Source organism: Gavialis gangeticus, unplaced genomic scaffold (genome assembly GCF_001723915.1).
Source record: "Gavialis gangeticus isolate Ggan-Ray unplaced genomic scaffold, GavGan_comp1, whole genome shotgun sequence".
NCBI classification, from domain to species: Eukaryota; Metazoa; Chordata; order Crocodylia; family Gavialidae; genus Gavialis; species Gavialis gangeticus.
In genome coordinates, this window is record NW_017729014.1 from 20,859,806 (window position 1) to 20,881,428 (window position 21,623).

General features: G+C 53.8%; 1 protein-coding gene across 8 annotated transcripts in view; it reads right to left on the reverse strand.

Moving 5' to 3' along the window:
• Positions 1-21,623, reverse strand: part of ARHGEF10L (Rho guanine nucleotide exchange factor 10 like) — a 148,083-nt gene that overhangs the window by 6,858 nt on the left and 119,602 nt on the right. For all 8 annotated transcript variants that reach the window (XM_019511929.1, XM_019511927.1, XM_019511930.1 and 5 more), the window contains 2 exons: positions 6,517-6,691; positions 55-177 (listed from right to left, as the gene is read on the reverse strand). In XM_019511929.1, coding sequence (XP_019367474.1) covers positions 55-177; positions 6,517-6,691 — 298 coding nt within the window. The remainder of the gene's footprint in view (positions 1-54; positions 178-6,516; positions 6,692-21,623) is intronic.

Genomic DNA, 21,623 nt, shown 5'->3' on the forward strand with positions numbered 1-21,623 from the left:
TCGGGCATCAACTAACCTCATGGGGAGGAGAAGTACCAGGAGGGGAGAACTCACCAGTGATTTTGGGGATGCCCTCTAGCCTGGGTACAGGCAGCAGCACAATGATGCCCTGGTCGGTGCCAACCCATAACAGTCCCTGGCAGATCAGCAGGCTGGTGACACGGACATTTTTCTGGCCTGTTGGAAGAGAGATAGGAGTGAGCATCTATCCACCCTCTGGTGAGGTTTCGGTGCCAAGAGGAGCAGCAAGATGGGTACCAGGAGAGGCATCCTGGCAGGGCATAGCTATGAGCTGGAGAGGACGATGGCATCGGGGGAAGAGCCCCAGGGGATGAAGGATGATGAGGTTTTAGCGGCAGACTTGCACACGGTGAGAGAAGGACTGGGGGGCTGGCTGGAGAGGGCTGGGGGGACTCGCAAGCTCTGAAAGGCGCCTGAGAGAACATGGCACCCGAATAGGTGGGGCGAAGCAATGGCAGGGGGTGAACCGAGAGCTGCTGGCCCTCGACCACCGCAAGGCGTGCAGCTGCTGGCACTAGGAAGCACCTGCGCCAGGGTAAAGCAAGCCGCCGGGCCCCAGCGCCAGGGTAAAGCAAGCCGCCGGGCCCCAGCGCCAGGCTGGCAATGCGCTGGCAACCCTTCGAAGGCACGACTCCAACCCCATGTTTTACACTCTGAATGCACGAGCGCCTCTGCCTTGCAAGAACAGAATAGCCCATTGTTTCTAGGCACAGACAATGAGACGGATAATTCGCTGCCGTGAATGAACATGTTTTCGATGTCAGGCCAGATTAGTTCTTCCTACATGATCAGCGCCGTGGTGTCTCCTTGCTTTCGTGAGAGCCGCGGCAAGGTTCAGCAGGACCAGGAAGGAAGGTGGGGTGGCCCGGGCAGCGAGGGGAGGGGACACTGCGCCAGTCCCGTGCCGAGATGGGCTGTGGGGGAGGGCAGGGTGGTTGATCCATGGGGCAGGTGGGACCAAAAGGGTTAGGGAAGGTCTTGCCTTTCTGCTGCCTGCCGGAGCCGAGGCTGGCTCACTCCACGCACAGCCCTAAGTCAGATGAGCAAGCAGGACATGTAGTACACGAGCTTTCATGCCACAGGCTGCAAGGTGCAAGTTGCTTGGGGATACCAGGCTGTCTGAGAAGATGATCTCCCCATTCCTCTCCAACACAGTATGCCCTTTGAATCTCCACCTTGGCTAGATCCCACGCTGACCCCTCCATCCACCGTTTGCTCCTGCCACCCCCTGCTCTGCTGCTGAGCTAGGGAAACACATTGCCTGTTGGATCGTGGGTCTTGCAAGAAGCTGGGTGGCTTGAATGGCCTGCAGTGGCCCCGGGCAGAGCAAGATGCGGCAAAGGGAGGCAAGGTGGGCAGACGTGGGAACAGTAAGAGACTGGAGGGGGATGTTTCCACTGCTGCAAAGCAAACCACCCACTGTCCAGCAGATGCTTCCCCAGCGATTAGCGCAGCGGCCGAGGCGCCCGCTGCACCTGCCCTCTCTCCCAGTGGACAATAAAGCCAATTCCACGGCTGCTCCCCTCCTAGGATGTGCCGCTGGTCTCCCCAAAGTGCACTGCTGCTGCTCAGCCATCCCTGCACTAAGCCAGGCCTGTGCTCCTCTCCCTGAGCCCCTCCACATCCCTCCAGCATAGGCGTGCAAGCTGGGGTTCACCTCGGGCCCGATGGTTCGTGGCACCTGATACTGCTCAGCAAGAGCCACGAAGGGACTTGCAGAGAGCAGCACCGGGCTGAAGGCATCCCATGCCCTGGCTGGAGCCCCACTGCTCGGTCACTCCATTATCAATATTTCACATGTGCACACCTGGGAGGAAAGCACACATCAGATGAGGATTGTGACCCTGGCAGCCCTAAGTGCATGCTAAGAGTTATGCGCGCTCTCTCTCTCTCATTAAGGCCTCATCTTCATTTAGCAGTCACCAGCCTCACTGCCAAGTCCCAGAGGCTATTTTTCTTTCCCTCCTCCCGACTGAAGTCACAGTTATACCAGGACAGTGGTGCACTACAGAGGTGCAGCTTATTTCCCAAGAGGGCAGTGAGCTGCCTCAGTACACACCAGCGAGGAGAGCTCGCCTTATCTTCACCAGGCAACGAATTCAAGAAGCACAACGTGCCAGCACAGCCCAAGGGCCAGATCCTACTCACCTCTTCAGCACTTAAGTGGACTTTGGTGCCCAAACATGATCCCCTTCCACATTGCTCACGTCTCTAAGAAGAGTAACAGGCCTAACATTTGTCCCTTCACACTAAGTCACAAGCAGAATCATAGAAAGTTAGTGCTGGAAGGGACGTCAGGAGCTCGCATCTAGTCCACTCCCCTGCTCCAAGCAGGCTGTCCCCAGCTACATCATCCCAGCCGAGGCTTTGTCTAGCTGGGTTTTGAAGGATGGAGGCTGCACCACCTCTCTATGTAACCTGTTCCAGTGTCTTACTACCCTCCTAGGGAGAAAGTTCTTCCTAATATATAGCCTAAACTTCCCTTGCTGCAACTTGCCTCGCAGCAGCCGTAAGCAGAAGGAAGACCCCACCACCTTTTGCATTAACTGTTTTGAAGGGACTTGAGCAAGGCAGAGAAGGGTCCCACCGAGCTGCTCACCCCTTCCCCAGATTCTCCCTCCTGCCCCAGGGGGGTGTGGGGTCACCCATGAGGCCAGGGGAGCCTGTGGCCAAAGGGGCTGAGGATGAGTAGGGTCGGACTCAAAGCACCCACAGCACAATGGGGCCGTGACCTCAAGTGAGACCTCTCAACGCTACCGTTGCAAAGTCCCCAGCTCTCCTGCAGGTGGGATCCTCTCCCCTTCTCCAAGAAGGGAAGATCAAGCCTAAAAAAAAAGTATAAAAATTTCTAATGGCAAATAAATATTTTATCACAGAGACTTAACGCTGCGACGTCGGACTCGCCGAAGCAATATATCTGCAGAGATGCAACTGGAAAAAGCCCGGGCTCGCTGCAAAGACTTTATTAATGACCTGTCTAGTTAAAAAGGATGAGGGAGCTTAAGTTCAGAAATGCATTAATACCAAAACGCTCACTCTCCCAGGAAGAAAAGGAAGTGATAAATTTTTTAACATGCCCTTAAAAAAAAAGCAGCTACTTACACGAGTACTGCATTTATTACTAATTACACAGTTAGTCCGATCAGTAGCTGGAGTCAGGGAGGAGGGAGGACAAAAGACTTCAAAGCCGAGGGGGCTGAATGACAAATTCTTCCCCATTGGTTTTCCTCCTCTTTAAAAGGCTTACACACACCTTGAATATCACCGGAGATGGATATGGAGCACAGCTCTCCATCCCAATCCGCCTGGCAAGTCTGGGTCAAAACCTGTGAATTGGGGACCGAATCCAAGCCGGTCTGTTCTGCGGTCTCGGGTCCAGGCAGGCATGTAGCTGCACTGATGCGGATGCAGCAGGAAGAAAAAGCCCCTGTCTGCATGGAGGATACAAAACTACAGCTGGGTACTTGAATTTTCTCTGCACGAGGCACTTGGTTGGCGCGTGGACAAGCTCCGAGGCAGAAAAGGCTGCCTCAGATGCCACTCGAGGATACTCTACAACTTCCATCCTCGCAGCGTCCTACAAGCTTAATCCTACAGGCACGAACAGGACCAGAAACTGCTCCTTCTTGCTAACAGCCTCGGCAGAGATCAGGAGCTGAGCGTCCTACAAGCTTCTCACCTTTTGAAGGGACAAATTCTCCCAGGTCAGGAGTCTTAGCAGGGGACAGGTTGGCATGTCTCTATTCTGGGGGTTATTGCTAGGGTTTTCTCCACTTTGGTTTAGAAGAAGGCAGCGTTTGCTGCATCCCTGCAGGCTTTCAAAAACTTTAGCACTGACAGGCATCGGCATGACAAGAGGATCTTGGCTTCCAGCGAGTTCCCGGCGCCTGCTCTCCATCTTCCCACTAGACACAGTTATCCTTTGCGATATCACAACTGGTTGCCTTGAAAACAACTAATCCAACACGTCAACTGAGGAAGATGTGGGGGCAAACAGGGGGAAAGAACAAACGAGCTGGGCCAGAACAAGATACTCAGTTGGATGCAGGCAGCCCTGGTAATAAAATAAAAAGGAGCAGATGGAGGAGAATGTGGAAGAGACGATCCTTGGGTAGACGTATCTCCGGGAAGAAGCAATAAAGGACTTTGTGATTTAAGGACTTGTCTACATTAGGAAAAACTTTACCTGGGTGTAACTGCAGGCAATTTGTGCATGCATCTCTTACAGAGGCACTGGACTAGTGCAAAAACTAGAGCTGTGAGTGTCCATTTGCACAAGAGCAGCGTGCCTATTCATCGGTATAACTGGAGAGACGTCGCTACTCTGGCATTAATTTTCTCAAGCAGACAAGTGCTAGGATTCCTCCCAGCCTCTTTTTAAGCAGCACGTGGGGATCGTGGGATTGTGAAAGATGCCGGGCTGACAACTTAAAAGACTGAAGTTCTGTATTTATTTGCAGGGCAGGACCCAGAGACCTTTCCCTCCGGGAGCCCTGCCAGCGCGCCTCGCCTGCGACCTGCAGGGACTGACCCTGCCTCCAGCGAGAGCAACACCCATGGCCTGTGCAGTTTTTGGCTTCTCTGCCAAGGATGCCAGGAAGCAGCGAAGGTTTTCTGCGGACGCTTGTCCACCGGGAGCCGCACTCTGAACTCGGATGATTGCTGTATCGCTGACCAGCCTTTCGGGGGTGGCGGGGGGGAGTGGCGTTTCAGATCACAAGTGCCTCGATATACATTTTAATGCAATCAAGTGAAGTAATTGGGCCAGGCTGATGCTGAAAATAACTTTTCAGAATGAGAGCGTTGAACAAAGCAGACACAATGAAGCGCCGCTTCGCATAATGCAGTCCTTCCCCTGCTTCTCACCCACACGCACACCTGAAACCCCTTCCAAGGGAGGTAGTGATCACTGGCCTTTTTTAAGACTGAGAAAGTGAAATACAGAAAGATTAAGGAGTTTGAGCATGGTCCCTGCATGCATAAATGCCTCCCCTACCCTGTGAAGCCCTCCGATAAATCAGGCTACAAGTATCCTGTTGCAGTGGTTCACTGAATTATAAAAAATTTGGGCTGGAATGGACTCAGGAGGTCACATCTAGTCCAACCCCCTGCTCCAAGCAGGACCAGCCCCAACTGCATCATCCCAGATGGGGCGTTGTCTACCCAGTCTTAAAAACCTCCAAGGATGGAGACTTCACAACCTCTCTGGGTAACCTGCTTCCGTGCTTCACCACCTGCTTAGTGAGAAAATGTTTCCTAATATCCAACCTCAACCTCCCTGGCTCCAACTTGAGCCCATTCCTCTTTGCCCTGTCATCTGAGACCAGCCCAGCTCCATCCTCTTTGCAGCTCCCCTGCAGGGAGATGAAGGCTGCTATTTAATCCCCCTCAGTCTGCTCTTCTGCAAACTAAATAAACCCATTTCCCTCAGCCTCTGCTCACAAGTCATGTGCCCCAGCCCACGAACCATTTCTGTTGCCCCAACTCCAACTTGTCCACATCCTTTCTGCAGTAGGGTGCACAGCTGGACACAGGACTCCAGATGTGGCCTCCCCAGTGCTGAATAGAGGGAAGAATCACTGCCCTCCGTCTGCTGGCAGTGCTCCTACCGATGCAGCCCAGGATGCCGGTAGCCTTCTTGGCAACAAGGGCACGCTGCTGGCCCCTATCCAGCTTGCTGCCCACTGTCACCCCCAGGTCCTTTTCTCCAGAGCGGCTGCTCAGCCAGTTGGCCCCAAACCTCTAGCGGTGTATGGGATTTTTCCGTCCTAAGTGCAGGACTCATCTGCCAAGCGGATGAGGCACGGCGAGAGATGGGGCATAGAGGAGTCCAAATAGGAGGAGGGATGGGAGCAGAAAGGACGCTGGAAGCAAGGAGGAAGGTGCAATAGTGTAGCGGTGCAACAAGTGTGTGTAAGGCTGCAATTCAAGAGAATTTTTTTTTTGCAAAAAATTAGTTGGTCTAATGAAAGATATCACCTCTACTATGAGTCCCGATTGCTTTTTTCTCTAGACCAATACGGCTACAACCTGCATACCTGTGTTGCAGTGTGACACATAGTCTTACCCTTAGGGAGCCTGAAGGTGGAGTCAGGCTAACCTCTGATCATCATTTAAGAAGGGCACTTTACCTAGGGGACCACAGGCCACCCTCCCGTCCCACTAGGCATTGATAGGGCTCCTACAAGGCTGCAGACTAAGAGCTTCCTTCCTGAAGCAGCGTATTGGGATTAGGAAGTGATCTGGTCATGAATTCTTCCCCTTCCCTCCAAGAGTAGCTGGCGGTCTGTCAAGGATCCTAGGTCAGAGGCAGGGCAATGCCAGGAAAAGCACATGGCCAAGACAGCCTGCAGCTATACCCATCTCAAGGGGCCCGAGCTGTTTCCAGCGAGATGCTCCCAACGCCTCTCTGAGATTTTAGGGAGTAGCCTTCAGGACCTGCGCATGGAGCGGGTCCCGAAGGGCTGCCCACTGCCCTCCCCAGACCCTGCCTACCTGGCAGGACGAAGGTGGTCCGTGTCGCGATGTTGATCTCCTGCAGATGCTCCAGGGTCTCGGTGTGAAAGAGGCGGATGGAGGAGCCCGAGGAGAAAGCCATCCAGACGCCGCTGCCCGCCTTGATCATGTGAGTCACGCTGGCCTCCTTGTCCGGATGGGCCTCGAAGGTGTCCTGCAGGGGGGAGGAAATGCGGGGTTCAAGACAGGCTGAAGCCTGGGGGGCTCCAGCATCCTGAGCTGAAATAGTATCTCCCTCGGATGGGTCCACAGACCGCAGTACGGCCGGGGAGCCGCCCTGGGGGAGCAGTGACGATGGCCAGGAGGAAGCAGTCGAGATCCCCTGTTTTTGGCATGTGCCTTGAGGCTGGTTTTTAGGGAAGCCCATTCTTGGGCCTCAGCTGAGCTCAGCCCCTGGGTGGCAAGCATCTTCATTTCGATGGAGATGCTCCCCAAGAACAGCAGAGGTGGCAACTTGAAGTGTATATGGAGGAGGCTGGAGCGCAAACCCTGAGGTCCTGGCGTCCCGCTCGCCCGGCCTCGGTCCACCCTAGCCGACCGCATCTCCACAGAAGCAGACCAGCTCCTAGCTCATGGGCCAACGTTGGAGGGAGAAGAAACCAGCACACGGTTGAGGAACCGCCATGGTGCTTCCTTCCCAACCAGGATGCAACGGCAATATTGCACCAAAATGCATCTTAACAGACAAAACCGGCCCAAAGAGGAAAAGGATGGAGAAGGGCAAAGCCCTGAGATCTCCACACCACACATCAGTGCAGGGTCCTTTGAGTACCCTGACCCTGCGGGGACGAGAAGAGCCATTCATGCTCCAGCAGCACCCAGCAGACCTCAGACATTCCCACCTGCCAACAAGGAGACGGAGCCACTGAGCCCCCTCCACTCCCCCGGGTGCAAACCATCTACCTGGACCCGGCTCACCCTCATGCCGCCCCCGCCCCGCTATCTGTTCGACCGAGACTCAATGATGCACGCAGCAGGAACCGGGATTTCCCAGAGACGCCAGAGCAGCAGAGCCACATCACAGAGACCCCAACACCTCAACTTGCAAATTGCTTCTGCCTCCCGAACCACTGCACATCAACATCTGTGCTGGACATGGGCCAGGCTGCTGTGCTGGTCCGAGCTCTCTGAAAAGGGCTGATGAAGCAGCCCAGGTCCAGGCTGATGATCCTATGGACTGACTAGTAAAATATTAAGAAATCCAGGACTTCCCTGTTGAGGCTGTTCGTGCAATGCAGCAGAAAGGCTCCACAGAGAGATGTCTTGGAGGCAGGGGCTGAATTGCAGCTGCGTGCAGGATTTAGCACCCCTGCTCATGCCTTATGGGTGCCAAGGCGCTGCTGCCTGCAGCCCGGCAGCTCTCGTATTGTGCAGGGACCCTGCTTCAGACTGCGAACGATAAAATGAGCCTCTCTACCTCTCACCAGCCCTGCCACCATTGCACACGCCTGCCAGCCATGCGGGGAAGCAAGGGGTGCAGCTACCCGGGCTGGCCTGCCACCCCTGGAGCCAGACCCCCCTATGCAGTGGGGATGGGAGCTAAAGGCCAAACTGGGTCTCGGTTGTGCCCGCGTTATAACTGGGCTGAGCAGACTGATCCCTGGGCCTGGCTGCAAACTCTCCAGGAGCGAAGGAGCTGGCTTAGCAGGGAGTCCCGGGTCCTGGTTGCAGCTCGAGAGCCCTGGTGAAGCAAAGCGCTCCATCTCTCACCCCCAACGCACGCTGCACAAGAAGACCCGGTCCTCCCACGCCGAGCCGCCAGCCCCCGGTACGGCAGGCTATGGATTTTCCTGTCGATCCTGAGATCGATTTCTCTCCTCGAGCATGATGGGGTAATTGCCTGTAAAGGCAGACGCAGGGAGCCGGCTATCGAGCGAAGAGCTCTGGGCTCCCGGTGGGAAAGACGGCTCCTCAGAGACCCGCCAGCAACTCGGCTGCTGTGGGGGCCAAGGGCACGCGACGGTCCTAGGCAAGGAACTCAGAGGAAGACTGGGGAAGAGGCCAAGACCCCTCTGGAAGTGCCCCCTTCTCTCACTTGTGGGCCACCCCCTCCAGCTCCCCAAAGCCTTCGTCTCCTACATACGCCAAGAAAGTCTGCGGATGGAGAACGGACATGAGAACAGGACGGGAGGCAATGGCGAGGGGTCCCAACCAACCATTTGTGGCTGTTATGATGATTCATAAATAAATTCATAGACCGTCAGGGACCTTGCATATCATCGGGGAACCACCACCGCAGTCGGTCTCGTCCCCGACGGGGGTCTTTCCACCACCTAAGTGATGCACCCAGGTGCCCGGCGGTGACCGAGGCAGCTTCGCTCTCCTGATCTCCCAGCAGGGAATGAGACCTCCTTCCCAACCTCCTCTAGGAAAACCCCAAGCCAAGACCCACTCAGGAATCACAGCCAGAAAAGTGGCCTGGAAAGCTTTGATCCAGCACTAAAAAAAAAAAGAGGAAAAAAAAGCCCAACTTGAGTGGCAGCAAAAGCCATAACCTGTCAGAATTCAATTAAAAAATAGACACAGCGAAGGAAATAGGTTCTTGTTTCTCAGGAAGCGTAACAAGTCTAACAGGAGCCCCCCTGGGCTTTCCTAAAAGGCATCAGCAAATCTGCTGAACCTCGCCGTGCTTTAAAATATAACAGCTCTGGCCGAGCTGCAGGCGTTCACACTTCAGATTAGCTATGAACATAACTCGCCGGCCATCGTGGCTTTAATTATTCGGCTCCCAGTGCGTTACCCCCCGCCTTCATTCGCACGAAGGAACAACCAGGGTCAAGAGGCACCCCCCGGTGCTCCCGGAGGCAGGGACCGAGGGAGCGCGGGCTGGCAAGCTGCATGCAGAAGACGAGGACGCTCGCATTCGTTTCCAGGATGATAAACATACCGGCGAACTGAAAATAACAAGGCAGAGCGGCATCACGGGCATGCACTGAAGCAGCATGCGGCATCCTGTGGAATTAGGAGCCAAGGCGAAAGCAGAGACAAGGAGCGGGTAATGGAAACAAACACAGTGAGACCATTTAATAGGTTCCAGTGGGACCCGGAGTGAGAGGAGGCAAAAATTCAATAGCGCTCGGCCCATCCTCCCGGTGGCCTGAATCCGTGCAGAGGATGAGCTGGCGAGGCAGCTCGCAGGTTGCCCCCGTTTTCTTTCTAGCACTGAGCTCCGCTCTCTAAATGCGCTCACCGCAGCCACGGCTCTGCAGCAGGTCACTACGGTTCATAGGCTGGCGCATCTATTTTTTAAGCGCTCTGCCCTTGTGTTTCTATATAGGGCGCTGGGGCTTCAGCCCCAAAACACAGAGGCAACACAACAGAGTAACAAAGAGATGGCATTTTGCATCACCAGAGTCTTTCAGCAGTGATCCCTGCACCGCGCTTTCAGCCTGCCCCGCCTAGTCTGCGCCCGAGGTCTTGCAAGGGGGACGGAGGGCAAGCACCGTGCGTTGCCTCCTGGGGCTGTCGACTACGACATGAAGCCAACGAACCCCAGCCCCATGCCGCAGTGTAAATGCTGCAATGGAGAACCCACTGCTCTTTAAATCAAGCTATTTTCTAAACGCGAAGAGCGCGGGAGGTTTGCAGAGAAGACTCTGGCATGACTGTGCTGCAGAGATCATAGCTACTCAATATCTTGCCATTTGGGCGCCATGCACTTAAACCCGACAGCAGCAGCCACCACCCAGGGGCCACGGCAGAGTTGAGACCCTTGCGTTCATGAACTTGTCCAGCTCCATTTTAAAATGAATTGGGTTGTTTGCTTCCTAATTCTCCTGTCGCTACTCTGACAGGTTAAGACCCTTCTTCCTCGACTCCCGGAAACACCATCCCACTGCTCCCGCGCGGTAGCCAGACGCAATCCCTTCAGCCTCCTCATTTCACTCCACTTACTTTCTGCAACGTAGCCTGCGTGTGCACAGCCCCTCACTGGGCTGCCTTCCCTGCTAACCTAGCACCAGCACAGCCCTGGAAGGGCCAGGACCGATTTTCCCTGTGGTCATGGGGACTCTTCCAAGGCCTGCCAAGTGCTTTGCATTTTGCAAGATATCTTTCAACAACCACCAAAAAAGCCAAAAGTCTTCACTTCAATTTACAGCTCGGGAAGTCACCAAAGGAGAGTTTTGCTCTGCAGGGCCCTTGGAGTCAGGACTCCCGGGCTCCCATCTTTAGCAGTCAATTTGGCATTTCAGACAGTCTCTTTAGCACCGAAGTCGCTTGTCAAAATAGACGCTGCTGGAAGTTTTACCCTGGTGGAATAAAGCCATATTTGTTCCAAAGTTTTCCACAGGGAGTTTTAACACAGAGCTCCCCTGTCCATAACAAACTTTTGGTATTCAAGCTCACCTAAGAAACTCCCATGTTAACATGTGGACCTCACTGCCAAAGGATATTATTGCAGAGCTCATTAGCCTAATCTAGTTCAAAGAGGATTTAGCCAAATTGCTGCAGAATGGGTCCATCGGGAGCAGCAGGCAGGGGCGTGATCTCCTTGTGGGCTCTGGGAGAGCATGGCAATGGATGGATCGCTCTTCCCTCCTCCTGATGCTCTGCCTCAAAAGCCTCTTCTGCGCGCTGCTGATGGAGGCAGGATACTGGGATAGCTGGACCATCCACCCTCCGGCAGTCCTTGCATTTGTCGCTACGCAGCTTTTGAGTAACAAGTGGCCAAAAAAGCCAGAACGGCTCTGAACTCAGACGTGTCATCGCCGCCTCGTATTTTAAAGGGGGAAAACGGGGAAAGAAGAGGCAGGGATTTTTCTATTAAAAGCACCTTCCTCTCCCCACCCCCGGATAAAAAGAAATGCTTGGTCATACATCCATCCCAACACAGCCGGCTTTGAGCCTGGTCCCCCGCGGACGCCTGCACTGAAAGCAGCCGACACATGGTGCAGACTTGTATCGGAGCAATTAGCAGCTCCCAACAGGCCCCCGGACTCGAATGGGAGGAGCGAGGCTGGAGCAGGGCAGGACTGTGGGGAACGGCAGAGCCAAGCCTGGAAGAGAGGGGGGCAGCAATCGGAGCAGAGGGGCACTGGCACAGCTGCGGAGACCCAGCTGGGAACAGAGAGCAGCGCCCCTCTTTGCTGATCCATCATAGCTCAGCGGCGTACGATGCTATTGCTTAAGACCTGCCTGCTTTACTTCCCAGCCACTTCCAAGCCTCCCAACTCACTCACTCTCTCCAAATAAAGAGGAATGGGTTACCAGGCTGCAGATATTCCCTCCCCCTCTCCAAATGTCAAGTTCAACCATTTCTGTATCACCATCTCCAGGCCTCGGGGTGTTCTTCTAACCAGGAGGCAGCAGACTTTTAGGGCTGACCTTTCGCTGCATTACAGCTCTCGCCCAAAGGGATGTGAAGGAGGCCGGTTTAAGAAAAAAAGAAAAGAAAAGGAGAAGCTACATGAAGCCAGCAGTGACGTATCGATCTTTGGAAGCCCGCAAGAGAGGGGAAAAGCTGCGCTGAGATGTTAATCAAGGACAGGCGGAAGGCGCATGCACGGAGCAAGGCTGAAAGGTTGTGCGGCTCGCGCGGCCGGTGCTCTCGCTGCAACAAAGCCGGAGCAGCCCGTGGCTCTGGGAATGATGCGCAGCGCTAAAACGCAGCCAGCTCTGGGGAGCAGCACACACGAAGGGCTCTGCACCCTTTAATCCTGCCAAGCAGTCCTGCCAGAGTCAGCTTGTGGGGGGGTCGCCCGAATGAGGGCGTCTCAGAAGCACAAAGGACTAAAAAAATCCCAGAAACTGCTGTAAGAAGCATGAGGGAGGGCATCTATGACAAGCAGATCTACTGTCCCCACCTCTTCACAGCCCAGGACATCCCTAACCCGGGTGCAGAGTACTAGTTTCCTCGGAGCTGAGGCACAGAGCCACCCCTGAGCAGACACTGATCCCCCTCACTCAGATCCTCAGGCTTATGAGGAATTTAATTCATTTTTGGCCAATTTCTACTTTCCATTTAAATGCAAGAATCATTTTCTGCCTTTTAATCGCATTACAGGCATCCACCTCTCCCCTGCAGTCTAGGGCAGCCACCCCTCTCCCTCCATCCCTCCCTCCGACAGCTCTCCAATGCTCTGGCTCTTAGCTGAGCTGCTGTGCTGGTAAAATCTTTATTCCCCAAACAGAAAGGCTTTGTGAGAGCTGCTGACTGAAGAAAGGGCCGGCAAAGAGGCAGGACCACAGTAATGAAGGAACGGAGCTTGCAGTCCAGCCTGCAGAAAATCTCCAGCAGCTGCTGCTGCATCGTTCAGCTCAGCTACCAGCTCCTCTCCTAGGGAGAGAGCCCGGGGGCACCATCCAGACTGGGGCCTGCTGCCAGCTCTGCCACCGACTCCCCCGAGAGACCTCGGTCATGTCACTTTGCCGCTTGGAGTGTCAATGTCCTCACCATTAAAAATGAGACTTTTCCTGATGGACTTTCCCCACAAAAAAAGAGTTTCCAAGGCTGGCATGAGAAGCAGCAGGCAAAGGCTTTCGCCCAGCGCGGTTTCGTTGGAGGTGTGGGTGGTTTTGTACATGGAGCTGGTTAGAGGATTGTTTTTGCTGAATGGGTTCTGGATTTTGAAATCCTGAAGTTCTGAAAAAAAGGTGTGGAATTGAGCAAGTTATTACAAAAAGGAAGAGTTTTGGTCTCGTTTCACTATTTTGACATTTTTGGAACAGAAAGGGGATTGTTTTGGTTTTTTCCCTTTTCAATTCAAAGCAATTTTTTCAGAGATGAAACCAGTTAATTCTATTAAAAGAACGCCTTGAAAGGGTTAACATTGAATGGAAATGTTTTGATCATGCTGAAATTAGGGCGCGCGTGCACGCACGCACGCACACACAATTGATTTATTTGAATTTCCCTTTGTGGGAATGGTTAACATTTCCTCTTTTCAGACCACTGTCTGAAGGGGCAGGGGGAAAATGTTTGAAAGCAAGGAATTGCCCCAAAAACAGAAGATCTAGGCCCATCCAGCCCTAATGAATCAGAGTGATGGTGATGGGGTATATAGAAAGAGCAAAGGAAAGCTTTGAACTCGGAGCGAGCAATCAAGATCAAGACAAGGACAAGGGAGAAGATAAAAGGAGGCGGTGCAAGTACCGGACAAGCTGCTGCCTGGCTCCAGAGGCAGGCGATGGCAGCAGGGGCAGAGGGAAGGTGGCAGGGTAGAGAAGCGATTGGCCAAGAAGAGGTGCCATGAAAACTTCTGATGCTCTGCGTTTCCCCAGCTCTCTCAACAGCAACCGACCTCCTCACTCTTTCCTCGTCCTTCGAGGACAAGGAGACTCGCTGACAAGTCCTGAAGGATCCTGCCAGGTGCTCGTTGCATTCCCTGATCTCTAAAGGACTTGCCCATCAGCACGGCCAGATGGGATCCAGCGCCAGCCTCAAAGAGTGGAGACCCAAGGGAGTCCCCAGCTGTGGGCAGCGCCCTCAAAGTTTGCTCAACACCACCGCTGTGCGCCATGACGTTGCACCGAGGCCTTCCAAAAACCTCTCTGAGCATCCTAGCTTATACGACATTGAATGACCCATCAAAGCTAAGCAAGGTTTATGAATATCCCACATGTCGACTGGAAGGAGATCCCCTGCCCTGCTCACGTGATGCCTTCATAGCACTTGGCAGAAGCCGGTGTCCCAGTGCCGTTGGGAGCTGGGTCTGGTGCTCATAGCGACCCACCACGTCCCATCTTTTATTCCAAGTGGACGCAGCTCGGGGCCAAAATGCTCCTCTCCCTGTGCAGGTGCAGCACTCGGTACGACAAGGCTCCCGCCCCTTCCCTGGGGCTCCCTAGGCAAGACGAGCATTTACACCACGAGACCGCCTGGCTCGGGTACTACCCTAGCCCATCCTCTCTGCCACCACTAATCTCTCCGAGGATCTCACCGAGCCGGCTCCCTCTGCCTGTGCAGACTCCCCAGCTGATAAATCATTCCCACGGCATTATTAGGCCCCGATGACAATCAGCATCCAACACAATGCACTACATCGCGGCCGCATCACATCCGAGGCATTCAAAAGCAGCCCCACGGAAGGAACCAATTAATTTCTCCCGGAGACTTCACAATGAGAGAGGGAGCGCTCGGTTAGCGCCCGGGGGACAACAACACAATAATCAACAGAGGGAAGAGGACTCCAAAAAAACTCACAGGAGCTGCCATGGGGAGTCTCAATGTTGCTTTGACTTAACCCTTTCAACACTTCAGGTGGGCTCGTTCTCCGTGCCTTCAGACTCAGCCTTTGGGTCTTGGGCATCGCAAGGGTCTCTCCCCAAAGGCCCGTCCGCTGCCACCATGAAACGTCACCTAGGCAGAGCTGAACAGCGTGCTCTCCCCACTCCAGTGCCTTGATTCGGATGCAAAGAAAACCCAAAGAGCTGGATACTCATCTGCCCTGATGTACCCCATTACAACCAGCTCCACCGGTTCCAGGGGAGCGGCTCTAATGGCACAGCATCTCTACCCTGATTGCCTCTCATCTCGGATACTTCTACAGTCCCTGCCCCCCTTGCAGTCTGCACTGTATTTATCCTTATAAAACACTCCTAGGAGGTGGGAAAGAGTCTATTATCCGCGTGCGACCGACAGGGCTACATCACTGAGAAACTAAGTGATCTGCCCGAGGACATACAAGCAGTCTGTGACAAAGCCAGGGCTCGCCCCTAGGTCTCCAGTGTCCAAAGCGCTGGAGTTCCCTCCCTGCCCCTGCATGTGTCAGCAATATGGATAAAAAGCAGCAAAACAGGCTGATTTATGCCCCTGCCCCCATTTAGCAATAAAACCAGTTCCCCGGCCAAGAGCCGGTGCACAGAGCCCCGGCTCGGAGCAAAATTTTATGGGCCAAGTTATAAAATCCTGAATATTATATTGGAAACGCTGACACAACCTTACCTACAGCAGCACAGTATTTATGTACCTAGAAATGTCTATATAAAATAGAGTTCCTATAAATCCCTGGAGCAGCAGGCAGGGCATAAAAAGTCGTATTAGTATTGATGAGGCATCGGAGTCGGGTTAGGAGCACTCCAACATGCCATCCGCTCTAAGAAGCCTGCTGGGAACCCCAGGGCCCAGTGCAAAGACTTAAGTCCAGGAGAGTTTTTTCTATTGAATTTAACGGGACCCTGGATTTGGCCTGCCCAAATGAGAAGAACGGTCTCCAAGCAGAGGCACCTGGCTCGGGAGGGACTCGGGAGAACGGGTCCAATCCCCAGCTCTGTCGCAGATTCTCAATACGGTGTTGGGCAAGTTGGAAAAAAAAAAAAATAGCCTTGATGATTTAGGAACCTAAACCCCACAACATACATTTAGGCCTCCTAATGGCTTACATTCCTTATGGGAATGACTTGAGTCACTGAGGAGCGCTGGGAAAGGTTTGGGCCTCCGTGTCCCCACCTGTAAAATGGAGCTAGCCCTTTCTTTGCGTCTCAGACGTCCTTAGCTGACAAGTGTTGCAGGGGTAGGGTCTCCCAGTATGGAGTCCCACACAACAGCCCCGACCTGGGTGGCAGCTTCAAGCTCCAGCTATAAATGCAGATAATTTTTATCTGCAAGTTACAAAAGTTGCAGGAAGCCGCAGCTGAGGCTCAGTCCATGCTTTGAAGAGCACCTGCGGCCTGCAAAGCGCTAAGTGCAATGGTTAAGACTCAGAGAAAATTTTCCCCTTGCAGCCATAAATCCACAAGCTTCGCCTCAACTCCATTTATGTATTTTCAAATGTGGCTTTTTTTTTTTTTTTTTGCATTAAGCTGAACCCGCTCTTATTACAGAAAACAATGAGCAGCGATTGATATTCTCCTCATTAGTTCCATTTAATTTCTTTCTTCTTCCGTCCAATTATGGGAGTCAATGTAGCGGCTCGTCTCTTCTTCCCCGTGCTGACACCTGGAGAAAACCTGCCGAGCTTCCTAAAGCCTCCGTCATGGGCAACACGTGCTCTTCATTTGCTTCAGCATTAAATATCTGCCCCGGCCTGTTTGCTGTGCGGGGAAGGCAAATGGGATTGTTGCTTCACATGCCTCTGCCCACTAGGCATCATGGTGGAGTCTGACTCGCCTGATACCAGGGGCGAGTTGGTGGCGATTCCAACTCCAGCTACCCGTAGAAAGGAGGTGCCAGGATGCATCACGGTCTCCAAAGGAGAGGCCAGCTGTGGTGGCTGTTGCATATCCCCCCTTCTATAGGAATTTGAGCACCTTGGTCATGGTCCTTTATTGGTACTCCAGGTGTACCAATGGGGATCCAGGCTCTTCTGGCCTGGGGCTGTTCTGGTAACTAGTAAGACAGAAGGTAGGGAGGTACCTTAGAGACCAGCTAGGTCAGAGAGGCATAAGCTTTCCTAGGGAACAAGCCCTTGCCATCAAGTGCTAGCATGTGCAAAGCTGTGCAGTGCAGAGGCCTGGCAGAAACAGCAAGGATCACCCAGCACTTTGTGAAAGATGAGGAATGGAGGCCCAGCGAGACAGCCCGATCTGCCCCACAGCGGGGAAATAATGCCCCGTTTCTGGAGTCCCAGGCCAGCCTCGTAAGCCCGCCCCACCCGATGCCCCAGATGCCGGAGACATCAGATCTGGGAGAGTGGCTAGAACAAGCCTCTGGTGCTCAGGAACCACGAGCCTCTTGCCAGGGCTGGTTTGAGGACACTGATTATTAGGCAGGATGCTGCTGGGAAGCAACTCAATTGTGTCCCACCAGACAGCAGCAAGAGGAGCTCAGCTTGCCTCCAGACTCGCACGCCAACTGGAGCACGCTCGCTCGGTCTCCTCCACTCTTCACCCTTCCTACATTTATCAAACTCGCACCGGCATTGTCCAGAGGCAAGGGAGCTCCAAGCCTGTCCAGAGGTAGGATTTGCCGGGTCCCAAACCAAGGCTGGAGGATACCAAACCCCAAGTGCTGGCTCAGCTTGCTCCCCCATGCCAATGGGATCCAAAACCCACTGTTATTGCACCCGTCATGCACTGGGCACTGCCCTCTTTTTCCCCATGGAGAAACTGAGGCACGGCTGAATGGCTAAGGAAGCGTGCAGCACAACCAGAAAGACAGAGGGTTACTGGCAATCGACCTGCAGGACCCAAGCTGGTGTGGCAATGGGTGGGCTACGGGTGAAGGAGGGAGAATGATTCTGTGGTTGTCACCAGCGTGGGACACAAAAGATCTGGGTTCACTTCCTTCCTCTGACACCATTTTCCTGTGTGGCCTTAGCCAAGTCACTCCCACACCTCTGGGCCTCAGTTTGCCTTTGAGAAGTGGGAGTGACTTGGCTAAGGTCACAAAGGAAAACAGTGTCAGAAGAGGGACAAAGTAGCGGGGTAGCCGTCCCTTCCCCAATTAGGCTGCAAGACCTGGCAGGTGCCAACGTGCATGCAGGCAATGCACCAAACACCCTGGGTCCCCAACTCAGCTCCTGACTGTGCTGCTACTCTAGCAAAGTGCCAGACAAGAAGGGGACCAAGTGCTGAATAATAATAAAACAGAGGCGAAATAATCTTGCCTCTTTCTGGGAGCAGGGAGAAGATAACCTAATAAAGTCCCAGAGACCCCGGCTTTCCTGGAGGGTGGGCAGCTCAAGTGACAGGGCAAAGCCAAGGCTGCACTGGGCAGGATCCTTGCTGAAGTGCATGCCTAGAGCAGGAGGAAGACTTTATTAGGTTACCTTCTCCCTGCTCCCAGATAAGGCAGGATTATTTCTCCTCTGGTTTATTATCCAACACTTGGACCCATTCATGAAAATACAAGAGCCTATTACACAGCCCTCCATCAAATTCTATTTATACCATAACCAGAGGGGGTGTTTGCAGAGCTGCTATTATACTTCTGTTGGTTCATGTTAGTCATAAGGGAAGTAATAATATGGTTTAGTGACTGTTCCGACCGATACAGGGAGGAGGTGGGTGTTAATGCTCAGTGCTTACATAGTGCTTTACATCTCCGAAGGAACGGCGGCAGCGTTAATTAATGCTAATGTTGCCCTGCGGTGGGGGAAGGTGGACACGGCGCCATCCGCCGTTCTAGACAGGGAAATTAAAGAAGAGGTACATGGCCAGCATGCCGGGGATGGTGGGTACCTGACGGCCAGGGGCTCTGCCTCTGAGAATCAGCCTGTCAGCGGCCTCCTCCGAGCTCCAAACTCACCCTCCCTCCCTGCCCTTGTACACGGTGCTGCACAGACAGCGTGGATCAAACTGCTTCTCGAAACCGGGGAAACCTGAGCTGCTTTGTCATGTGCGCCACGTCTTCGAGGCCGTCTTGAGGACACGTCTCTTTAGTGGGGTCGCACAAAACAACCAGCCTTGCCCAGGTAATGTCCAGCAGCGGGCACAGAAGCATCTTACAAGGGACACCCGACCTCTGACGGACGCCCAGCGGTCCTTAGTTATCTCTGTTCTTAAGCCATCGTGCTACCAGGCACCCTCAAGGCCCCTCTTTGTTGCTCTCCTCACCCGTCTCCAAGCCCGGCTGTCGTTTCATTCAGTAATTAGGGCACGAGTATGGGAGTCAGGAGCCTCGGGCTCGATTCCCTGCCCTGCAAGTGCTTTCCCGCATGAGCTTGGGCAAGTCACTTAGCCTCCTGTTCACCATCTGTGCTGCAGGACTAGTGGCCGCAGCCTCCTTTTCCCAAGCAGCCCGAGAGTAAAAGGTGCTCAGCCGCTCTGCTAACAGGCGGATAAGCAGAAATAGCCTCTAGGAGGAAACTGGCTCCTCTAGCAGCTTTCACAGGCCTTCCAGCTCTGAACCCCTGAGCCTTGATGCACATACAGAGACAGCAGGAAATAGTATTATACCAGCTCCTGCTTTACCTCCTCGGATAACAATGCCCCTGGCTGGGTGGTCTGCAGGGCCTGAACCTGGAGGGACCAGACTGGAAAGCACATGCTTGACCTAAAGGACCAGTTGGCAGCCGCAGCACCGATGCCCTGTGGTTTTTGGTCCAAGGGAGACACAGATGCCTCTGACAATGGCATTAGGAATCAAAGCCAAGTCTAAAGAGAGCAGAACAGAGGCTGCATCCATAAGCTCGCGGTTAACTTCAAGCACACGAGCATACCCCACAAGGTCAACAGGAGTGCTCATATGCTTCAAGTTAAGCACGGGCTTAAGCTCCCAGCTGGATCTGGGCCTTCGACAGGAGGCAAACAGATCAGCTAGCAAACAGCTTGCCCCATAGACGCTCCTAATGTTCCCATCAGAATCCAATCTGCGGTGAGAAGGGGACTTGGTGGAGGAACGCGACTTCCCCCCGTCCAGTCTTTCACGCTCTGGGAATGGGAAGGTGGAAAACCTGCCCTTTTGGCAGCTTGTCAGCCTTGTTGGGGGGGGGGGGACCTCCTCCCATAGTCAATCTCCCAGCCTGTGTGCTAATTTGCATTGCATTACCCAGGATGCCCCACACCGAGACACCTTTTTTTCCCCTTCGCTCTCTTTTTGCAAAAAATTCCCAACTGGCTCGTGTCATAAATAAGATAGGAGACAGAAAACTAATACAGCCCCGCGATGCATTATTCATCCCCGGCACTGTTGTTATGATAGATTTACGACAGCTAATACATGCAAACTAAGTTTGGGCACTAAATGTGAAAATTAAGGGTGGGAGAGAGGGTAAAAAAGAAAAAAAAAAGGACGATTCAGCAATCCCTATTTATGGCAAGCCACCGGAAGATGTTTTGCCTTTGCTCCCATCTCGTTATGGGTAGCGATAGGCGTTGCTAGCTTCCACAGTCAAAGGGCAGATGCCCAAGAGCTAGGCAAGCATCGTCAGGCAGTAATTGCTAGTGCTGGGGATCAGCTATTAGAAGAGGATGGTGGAAGGCATGTTAGCCTCTGCCCCATCGGAGGCCTCAAAGCCTCAGTGCTGCCGTGCAATCTCTTTTCTTCCACCTCTCTCTATGCTGCCAGTCTGGCCCTGAAGCTCCCCGGCCAGTCTACTCCGTCAGCTCCTCGTCCCTGAATGGCCCAGCAAATGGGTGGACTCTCTCCTTCTTCCAGGAGGAGAATTTGGGTGTATCCAGCATGCCAGTCCCGCGGAGGAGGGACCTGATGGAGAGACAGGCATGTCTGAACTGGGCTCTGGATCCTTTCTGGTGCTTACCCCAGTTCACCAACGTGTGTAAGAAGTCAAAGTTACTTCAACTCAAGTGTGGGCAGAGCAATGCGGAGAACCTCAGAAAGGGTTGCTGGCTATACGCCCATGCACCGACTGCAGAAAAGCTTGTGGAAGCCACATCTGCGAGGGACCTAGTCCCCTTGCAGCACAGAAGCAAACTCTCCTAACTACCCAAACTGGTTCAGCGAGCCTGTGGCTAGAAGAAAATGGGATGAGGGACTTGAAGACAAAGAGGTGAGGGACCAATGGGCCCTGTAAAGGAGGGAAGAAAGCAGATGTCGCGGCGCCGGGGTGTGGACGTTGCAACAGGCAGAAGAGACTCCCAAACAACCAAGCCATTCCTCTTACAGGAAAATAAGTCCTCACCAGCGACAGCGAGGAGCACCTGATGCAAAACAGCACGGACTGAACGCTGAGAAACGCCACACAATTACACATCATAAGTATCCCCCTGTCACTCTCTGCCTTCCCTGAAAATAGCTCTCCCGCCCCGCCACCACTCGGCCCAGCGCGGGGAGGGATAATGGCTCGAGATGGAGCGCGTGTAATGTTTGTGCTCGCACGAACTGTCATTAGCATGGGCGGAAGACGCCGCGTCCGGGGGGCCGCCCGGCACGCCGTTCCAAGAGACGGGAGCCGGCTCGGTATTAAATATGCATAGAGTTCACCTGGCTGCTGCACCGAACGGAAATATGATTGTGCACGCACGAGGCCGGCTCTCTCATCCCACGCACGCCTCGCCCCGACGTTTCAATCTCGACCGTGCTGCCGACGCGAGCACCCGACCCAGCTCTCTGGTCCCCGCTTGCCGGTCCCCCCCGCCCCACTCCCTTGCACTCTTCAGCACGGTGTAAAATGCAGGTGAATGGCTACACTGATCCCTTTTAACCGTCTACATCATGGGAGCAAGGGGAGGAGGCTGCAGCTTGCCCTGCCATGGAGGGGAGGACACGGGGGGCTCAAAGTCGGGGGGTTGCGGAGGGATGTTTT